At 46.8% G+C, this 10,000-nt stretch overlaps 1 protein-coding gene across 1 annotated transcript in view; it reads right to left on the reverse strand.

The window, feature by feature from the left end:
• slc38a10 (solute carrier family 38 member 10) overlaps nt 1-10,000 on the reverse strand; it is a 47,752-nt gene that overhangs the window by 19,500 nt on the left and 18,252 nt on the right. The window contains exons 12-13 of the mRNA XM_062527004.1: nt 6,621-6,816; nt 248-475 (exon numbers count right to left, since the gene is read on the reverse strand). Coding sequence (XP_062382988.1) covers nt 248-475; nt 6,621-6,816 — 424 coding nt within the window. The remainder of the gene's footprint in view (nt 1-247; nt 476-6,620; nt 6,817-10,000) is intronic.

Below are 10,000 nucleotides of genomic sequence, written 5' to 3' on the forward strand. Positions count from 1 at the left end.
TCCTGGTTCCCCCTATGCCAAACGGTTCTGTTCGGTTCTGAGAGCCACCAGTCTACCCTGTGTCCACCTCTGTCCCTCGCTGCTGTTGGCTGCTGCGGAATGGGAGCCTACCTGGGTGGATACCTGCTGCAGAATGGGAGCATACCTGGGGGGATACCTACTGCAGAATGGGAGCATACCTGGGGGGATACCTACTGCAGAATGGGAGCCTACCAGGGAGGATACCTACTGCAGAATGGGAGCCTACCTGGGGGGATACCTGCTTCAGGTGGGTTCAGCTGCGCCTCCGCCCCCTTGGCCTTGGCGTCGTGGGCCTCCACGGGGCCCTTGATCTGGGGGGGTTCACCTTGTACCTGCCCCGCTGGACGCGGTCCCTCAGCGGGCGGTTTCGGCCGCTCCTCCACTGGATTCTTTATTGGTGGTTTAAACTTGTTGGGCAGTTCACCAGGGTTCACAGGCGGGATCACTGGCTTACCTGTCGAGGAGGGAAAGAGATGGACTGATGATGATTGCTTCACATCAACGGAAACACAGTCATCAGAAACAACTGGGGCTACAGCCAAGCCTTGTGAGCATATCTTTACCTATTGAGTATGGGGAATGTCTGCAATTAGGAATCAAAAACAGAGAGGAGAATTTGCTGAGGGCAAATTGTGCAGATGGTGTTGAAGGATGGGAGAGAGAGAGGAGAGAAGAGAAGAGGAGAAGATTAGGAAAGATGAGAAACAGAATGAAGTCAGAGGAGAGGGAAAGGGGGAGAAAAAGAAAAGAGAGATAGAGCATTACAGCAGCCAAGCAGACACCTCAACACTCAAAGAGAAATGCTAACGTAATCTCCCAACTATTTGCCGCAGCCTATACATTGATTTTGCTCAATTTCTTCAGCTATGAGGTTAATACATGGGGGCAGTTAATATGATAATAATATGGTTTTGTTTCTATTAACTTGCATAAACACTGTCCCGTGGCTTATGCACAGGAAATTACTGTACAAGCCTCATTGGGTGCGAGGAGGACAGAAAGCAACAGAGGGAAGAGAATCATCCAGAGTCCAGACGGACACTTGCTGGAGCCACCAACAGGGGGCAGCACACCCTCAGAAGCGGCGCACAAACCCCGCGCAGCGCAGCGGAGAGCAGACGAGGAGAGAGAGGAGAGGAGAGACGAGAGACGAGAGGGACGAGGGAACGAGGGAACGAGAGACGAGAGGAGAGATCACAGCCCGACTCCGCCGCAGATAAGAGATTGATGTCCAGCACTTTCCATATAACCTTGCCTTTTGTCCCGGGAAAAATAGCCACTGAATATTTACGACGACTGTGCAACGCCTCCCTGCTCTGCTCTCTTCTCTTCGCTTCTCTTCTCACTCTCCTCTCCAGGTGTCTGTTGAAGCACTCCTGTATATGTGTGTGTGTGTGTGTGTGTGTGTGTGTGTGTGTGTGTGTGTGTGTGTGTGTGTGTGTGTGTGTGTGTGTGTGTGTGTGTTTGAGAGTGTGTTTGTTTAGCCTGACATGGCTCGAGGCTAACCAGAGGTGTTCTCCATAATCTGTACTCCACATCGGACACGGGCATCTGGCTAGTTTTTGTGGTGGATATACACAGGGGACGAGGCGCATGGGGCGAAGTTGTTCCCGAACACACACACACACACACAGTACACACACAGCACACACACACAGCTTCACCCTTCAACTAGGTCGACACCAAAGGACGGACACAAAAGGAGTTGGAATGCTGCTCGCTTGACCGTCAGGACCACTGGGTCGTCTCGTGTGATCTGGACTGACCTCTCGGAGGTTGTGTCCTTAAGGACAACGCACTGGCTGGGTCTGACGGCACACGCGGTCCAACTCGGCTGCTCTGCAGACGGTAACAGAACCAAGAGACGGACCTGGACTGAATCTGGTCCGAGAACTGGTCCGAGACTGGTCTGAAAACTGGTCCAAACTGGTCCAGTCGGGGCGCGACCCCAGAGCCAGAGCCAGCTGGCATGTGGAGGGCACTGCCCTCACCAAGGTTAGGTCGTCACAGGGAGGTTAAGCACCCTCGGGACCAGGCGGGCTAATGATGAACTGGGCATGTCTGAGGCTCACTGGTGCACACTAGCATAAAAACACCAACCCGCTAATAATAAAATGTATGGTGTAGTCAATGTTTAAATTACATGACAAAAGGTCTTGTGCATCAAAAGTGTTTGCATACATGCAAAAAAATATATTAAAATACCATTCAAAATACAAAAAATTATATTAAAATATATCAAAATACACAAATCTCAGTGACTTACTACTTTACAGTGAGTGTGAGCATTGAGAATAGCCGGAACGGCTGAAAATGTCTGCTCCCTTTAAATCAAAATGTTCCCTGCAAAGACTTTGTCTAGCGAAATTTTTCAGAGTGGGAACCACTCCAGCTTTTACTTTATAGTAAAACAAAGGTTGAGAAGATCAACAACAATCAGTTCTGTACCGAAATGGACGCACTCAACAACAGCAATCACTCTCCAGCCGCAATGAAATGAGCACAGCAACACTCCTTAATGCGTTTCTGCTCTCTCTGCATCAATAATGGGATGGATGGATCTCAATGTATTATACTTAACAGCAGGTCACTGGTCGCCACAGCTGTCAAACACACTTTTTAAATGCCTGTATTAGACAGCGGAGGGGAGCTTAAACTGTGGACTGACCACTCCTGAGACACACACTGGACCGCAGACCACTCTCCCTTTGGCTATTTGCCACGGTCAAAACCCTGTTGTTGCACTTGTTGTTTATTTGTCAACGTTTGTTGTGCACAAACATAAAAGCTTTTCACACCTACGGTGGCATGACCAGCACTTGGACATCAGAGGCATCGGTCAGTCCTGGGCTTCAGTGCGGTGGCCAAAGGCTCGGAACAGGGGGTGATCTACAGTCAGAGACAGCTGGGGACAGTGAAGCCTTCACTTCAGTGAAGACATCATTCTAGGTGGGTTCTGGGCCTGAGCTCCAGGGTTCTAGTGAGAACCATTCCTGAGCAGAATGGTTCCGCAAAATACACAGCAGATTTTAGACATTTTAAAAGTTGCCACAGCAACAGTGTCTGCTCCCCAACCCATCTCATCTCTTCATAATCAATCACAACGCTCACTACTCCCCCTGTTCAATCTCCACTTCATATACTTCACCTGCTTCTTTTCCTTTTCCATTTTTCTCAGTGGCACACCCTCCCTTTGACTTTTCTCTTCTCTCTCTCTCTCTCTCTCTCTCTCTCTCTCTCTCTCTCTCTCTCTCATATATATTTCCTCCCATCACACATGCTGCCTCCTTCCATTACCGCGTCCATCTTCATTCATATTCTCCCTCTCTCTGTTTTTCTCTCTCTCTCTCTCTCTCCTCTCCCCCCTCCCACCCCCCCGGCCGCGCCGTAAACAGGAAACAGGTGTGGAAGTGGGCGTCCCAGGGTGATAAATGCCAGTATCAGTCAGACGGGAGGACTGAGAGAGCGAGAAGGAAAATGACAGAGAGGAAGAGGAGAGAAGAGAGAAAAGAGGAAAAGCAGGGAAACAGACAGAAAGAGAGAGGGCGAGAGAGAGAGGAGAAAGACTGGGAGAAGAGGATGGAAGAGAGGAAAAGCGAGGAAAGACAGATACAGAGAAACAGATAGAGAGTGCACGAGAGAGAGACTAAAAGAGAGAGAGAGAGAGAGAGAGAGAGAGAGAGAGAACAAAATCAGACACCTGGTGACGCCCTTTCATCAGGACAGCACACTCTCCATGCTAGCAATGCAGCATCAAACAGCATACTCCTCATGCTAACAATGCAGCAGCAGCATCACACTCCTCATACTAACAATGCAGCAGCAAACAGCACACTCTTCATCAGCAGCAGATAGCACACTCCCCTTGCTAGCAATGCAGCAGCAAACAGCACACTCTTCATCAGCAGCAGATAGCACACTCCCCTTGCTAGCAATGCAGCAGCAGCAGATAGCATACTCTTCATGCTAGCAATGCAGCAGCAGCAGCAGCACACTCCTCTTGCTAGCAAGGTGTAGAGTTTGACCATATTACGTCTGTGGCAGTATTACTTCTTTGCCAGGAGTAATACACAACAATAAGAAGTGTCCATTTCAAACATTACTACAGCCAACAATGTTGTTGACGTGCGTCGATGGCACGGCTAACTTAACTGTTCATACACCATTTTGCCTGACAACCACACAACACAACACTCAGTCAGAAAGGCAGCCGAGTCATTCAACGCCAAGAAAGTCAATCTTCATAAACGGTGATGGGTTTGACCTTGTTTGGCACAGCTTGCATATAGTGGGTCAGAGTTCCCACTATTTACTGCTTTGAGGGAAACACTGTTAATCTGCGGAAAGTTGATTATCTTGCTAAAACACATACCATGTACAGTATGCAGGCAGGGCAGGGTATGACCCCCCCTTTAGGCGTGAATCATGCCGTTTTGAGCCAGACCTGTGAGGGTGCGATATCCCATACTAGGCCTATCTGTGTTGGGTCTCATTCCTCTGCCTCTACTCAGGGAACAGTGGGTCTATGCATAACTGTACATTAACTTATATACTCAACAACAGCAACAACCACAACAACATCTCAACATCATCATTCCAACAACATCCTCTGCCACTTTTTCCAAACATCGCCCTCTCTTGAGACGTGCAGCAAGGGTACCAAGAGAGCAAATGTAGAGTTTGCAGACTCAACAAATGAGGATGACCAAATACGAAAATAGATAAGACAGAGTACAGGTTCAGAAAGACAGACATTCAGAGACAGCATCTACAGCGGGCGATATACAGAGGATATAAAGAGGGAGCATCAATGAGAAGGGAGGAATACAAGTACACAAGTACAAGTGCAGAGAAAAGGAGAGAAAGAGAGAGAAAAATAGAAAGCGAGAGAAAAATAGAAAGGGAGAAAGAGATTAAGACAGGGAAGAGAAACAGATGGAGTAAGACCAAGAGAGACAGAGAGAGAGAGAGAGAGAGAGAGAGGGAGAGGGAGGGAGAGGGAGATGGAGAAAGACCTAGAGAGTGAGAGAGAGAGGAAGGAAGGGAGAGAGGGAGAGCGGTAGAGAGAGAGAAGGAGAGAGTGAGGGAGAGAGAGAATAAAGCTGTGCAGCATGCGTGTTTTGCCCTTGGTGTGTGTGTGTGTGTGCCAGATTCCGCCCTCTTTCCACGACGCATCTCCTGCTGCCTCCAGTTTCACTCCACACTTCATTTCGCTCCCTACCTTATCCCAACACACACACACACACACACACACACACACACACACACTTCTCCTCTATCTGCAGCCAGGACAGGGAACAGCCTTGGGCGTTATACCAATCCCAAAATGTGCATGTGCCCACACACACACACACACACAGTTGCACTGGGAGCAGAGTCAGTGAAGTCTGAAGGGCACTGAATGTGGGCCTAGTTTTCAAACCCATCAGTCTCCCACACCATCCCTCCACCATCTCTTCTCTCTCCCTTGCTTTTTTCTCTCCTCCATTTCTCTTATTTTCATCTCTCTTTCTTCCCCTCTGGTCTGTCGCCTTCTTTTCTCTCCTTTCTCTCTCTCTCTCTCTCCTTTTATTTTTCTCACTCCATCCTCTGCTACTATTCTTCAGTCAGACTCTCTCTTCCTCCATCGCTTCTCCCCTTCATTTCTTCACCTCTTTCTTTCCATCCTCCGTCTCAAATCTCTCCATCAGCCTTCCTCTTGTCTTTCTGTCCCTCATATCCTATGCTGTCGTGTAAGGCGAGGCGAACACAATGGCTTCACTTTGGGCCGGCAACAGATAACCATCTCTCTTCAGTCTGGCTGTTTTTTCTTGCTTGTTTTTCAGCCGCTGATCTGCTTCCACAGTTGTAGTCCGTAAAGAGTTTTTTTTTTCCTCATACAGAGTTGAGTACGGTACACAGGTTATTTTTCAGTGATCACACTAAAGGGCTGTTCACACCAGGAACGATAATTATAACGATAACGGTAAAACATTATCTCTCTAGCAAATATGAATACGAACATCGAACACACATAAATGATAACGATAACGACATGAAGAACGATACTGTTGGGGATCACTTTCAGAGGGATTTTGAGAACAATAAGCGGCTGACAGCCAATCAGAATCCATAAGATTTTAGGCAACACATTCATGAGCACGTGGAGAGAGACTTTCCTTATTGTTCGTCAGTCTGGACGCTCTTATCTTTATAGTTATAGTTATCTTTATAGTCATCGTTCCTGGTGTGAACGGCCGTTAAGTCTAGTCAGGATCAGGTTCACACTACATTTGATTTGAGTCTGTTTCTGAATCATCTCGGTATACCTGAAATGCGTTCAAACTCGGCAAACAGAGGCGAACTTTTTGAGGCAAGCGGCCAAAGCTTTTTTTAAAATTAAAATGTGAACAGTTTTGTCTAAATATTCCAAATCGGACTCCAGCGTAAATTTTTTAAACCCTCATTAGAATGCACTAGCATTCATGTCTGTTCACAAAAACGTTCCTAGTGAACTCTGAATGCTGAAAGCAAAAGCAAAACACCGTTTTTTAAAGAAAAAATGTATAAAAAAACGGTGTTGCGGGCGCTCGCCTTCGTTTGCTATATTCTGATCGCACCTCGGGTCAGAACTGGACCGTTGATGGTACCCTGGATGTTGGGGAGCTCGGGGGGTTTGATGGCGATGGGATCTTGGCCCTTGGGGGCCGGGGGGGGCCGGAAGCGTTTGGGGGGTGCAGTGCTGTTGCCGCCAGACATGGAGAGGGTGGTCACGGTACTGATGAGCAGGATGCCCAGGCCCACCCACAACACCAGCTGCAGAGAGAAATAAAGATGAATGTTAACAACAACAACGACAACGACAACAGCAACAACGACAACGCATTTCATTAATCAAAGAGCATTTATTTCGTACTTTTCAAGGCAAGAGTGCTTTACAGTGAAGTGGACACCTCACTAACGACCACCACTGACTGAGTAAGGCCCACCTGCTTGATGCACGGCAGCCATTATGTGCCAGAACGCTCACCACACACACCAGGGGCCTATTGCACAAAACTAGGATAAGGGATTAACCCGGGATATCTTGGTTATCCTGGCTCAATTTATCCGTGATCCAGTTGCACAAAAGCGGGATAGGGGGCAGCAGGATATGTTATGGTATAAGTTACCATGGCGATTTATTCTGTGGAGCTAGCCTGCTCCTGACCAGGCTAACATCCAAGATAAGTTGATTCTAATGGTAATTACATTATCTGATTGGTTCAGCTAGCTGTCATTCAAATGAGACCTCCACGTGATTTTTTTTAAAGAGCTGTAGATTCCATTTATATATTATTTGCTACATGCATTTACTCGCAAAACACAGCAGAATGTCTGCCTAATACCATAGATGTCATTTAAATTATGGTGGCCTTATAATTAATAACATAGCCTACTCGTTGTTTGCTTCTTTTTTGACAGATGTTTGATGAATAGGCTGCTGTAGTAGTTGATTGGAAGTGGAGGGGACATTTTTCGAAGGTGTTTTCAACGAATTCGGCTTTTAAGACAAATTAAGATACTTTGTGCATCTTTGCGGTGGCAAAGCGCTTCCTTAATGACGTTGCGTGCCGAGACAAGGAAGCTCTCACACGTGGGTGCATACGTAAATTTGCATTCAGTTGATCTGCCACACCTACTCCCGCTATGTAACAGAAATAATCATGATCCCCCATCCAAAAAAGTAAAACTTTACCTCGTTGTTAGTCTATATCAAAAGCGGTTGTTCACTTTGTGTGCAAGACGCTATTTTTCGGGACTTTTTTTTATTCCAACCGCGAGTTATTTGGGGAGAAACGAGAACGCGCACATACACCGAATAACTTACACCTGGCTTGATGATTCCGTGTCTGCTCATCCTGGATTGGTCTTTGTGCAACCAATTCAGCCGGTATGCTCTTGTTTAGGATTCAGTGATCGCGGCTCAGTAACTTATCCCGGATGTCTTAATTCTGCTTTTGTGCAACGGGCCCCAGCTTGAGACAGAGTGTGAGAGTGCACATCAATGTAAATAAAATGCTAATAAAACGTCCTTAACCCGGAAATATGTATCGTTCCGATACTGTTTTCAACTTCTGTTCATTCTGTTTACATGTGCGTTCTCGGTAGCTAACTAGATATGCTTCAACTTAGATTTCTTTCGAAATTCGGCCCTCAGCATGGATATACTACATCATATATAAAAGTTTACTTTTATATGCGTTATGATATGTTAAACACTATACAGTCACGTTAAAATAGATACAATGCAGCTTCGCCGGAAATAAAAAAACGTTTTCGGTGTCATAGCGACCCCCATTGTTGGCTGCGGAATATCGTGGATACTGATCACATTTGAGAATCATATATTTATGATAAGCCCCTCCCTCTAACTCGTAGATGCCCATCTCGGTGCCTGTCTCTCTCCAGCCTGGTATCTGTGTGTGTGTGTGTGTGTGTGTGTGTGTATGTACAGTATGTGCATGTGTGGCGGTGCTGGATGCCTGTGGCATGGCCTGGCACGTGATGGGCACCAGGCGGGCAGCGGCGCCAGCTCGCTCGCTCGTGTGCCGCTGCCTGCGCTCGCTCGGCGCCAACACAAGCAGCAGCCCCGTTCCGGAACGTTCCAGGGCGGAACCTCGCGCGGAACGACACATCTGTGTTCCAGCGCTGCCCACTGAATTACAGCGCCATGCCAGCGGTGGTGCCCACTCCACTCCGGTCTTATACTCCAGCCCACGTTTCACTGGCTGCCACACACACACACACACACACACACACACACACACACACACACACACACACACACACACACACACACACACACACACACACACACACACACACACACACACACACACACACACACACACACACACACACACACACACACACACACACACACAGCGTAGAATACAATACCGCTTCATTCATTTGGAGAAGGGACTTAGAGGACCATCCTTAGAGTGGAGGTAGTGTGCCTATTCTTACTCAACTAACATACAAAGACATCATAAAAAAAAAAAACAATAACTAGTGTGCTATCTGAATTCCTTTTCCTTCCAAATTTAGATTGTTAGGGTTTGGCCAACTCTGAATGCAAAGTGTAATACCAAATCCCAAATCAAATCAAAGCAAACAATAGGCAACCTATTGCTTTTGATAGGCTTTTGCATCTATCAACCAAAGAAAGACAACTGAAAGCTCACACAAAAAAACAGCTAAATGCTTCAGCTTGAAACATCCGCTTACCTTTCCATAAGGTTTCAGCGATATCAGCATCAGGCAAAGCAGTTTGAAAAAGGCCTTCCTGCCTAGACTGCTTGTACACACAGTCTGTTCCAGCTTATTCAGCTTTTACATCACAGGCGTATTAGTCTTCTGCTCACATCAGCTTTTAACATTAGGAACATGGTTTGAAACAGCTCACCTACGTCTTTGTGACTTTTACACAAATGGTCACAAATAAAAAATCACATGGCTGACACAGTCTGCCCCTGTTGATTCTCCTTTTACAGGACTAACACATGTAAAGTTCAAACAAAACACTTCCGCTTCTGCGTTGACACAGATCCAAAGCGCTATCTGGAGATATCGCTATCTCATCTACTAGAGTGGAGATGCAGGAGTTAATGTCACTTGTCCCATCTCTAGCTTTTTACACGAGAGGAAACGTCACCGGGCACACTCTTCTGCTAAGATTAAACTTATGACAAAAAGAAACATTCACCAGTAGCATCCCTGGAAATGGCCAGCAAGTTCAATCCTTCCCCACTCCAGCACTTGTCTTGAGCAGCAGTAAAAGTCTCTGTTTTCCTACTCATTTGCAATTTAACAGCACACTGAGAAAGGAATTGACTAAATACGGTCTTCATGAAGCTGTGCCACTTATTAGTGACTCATTAGAGTTTGGCTTTCGTGTTGAAGTCGTAGTCAAACCAGGGTCTGTGTGTGTGTGTGTGTGTGTGTGTGTGTGTGT

The sequence above is a fragment of the Sardina pilchardus genome, chromosome 22 (genome assembly GCF_963854185.1).
Source record: "Sardina pilchardus chromosome 22, fSarPil1.1, whole genome shotgun sequence".
NCBI lineage: Eukaryota > Metazoa > Chordata > Actinopteri > Clupeiformes > Clupeidae > Sardina > Sardina pilchardus.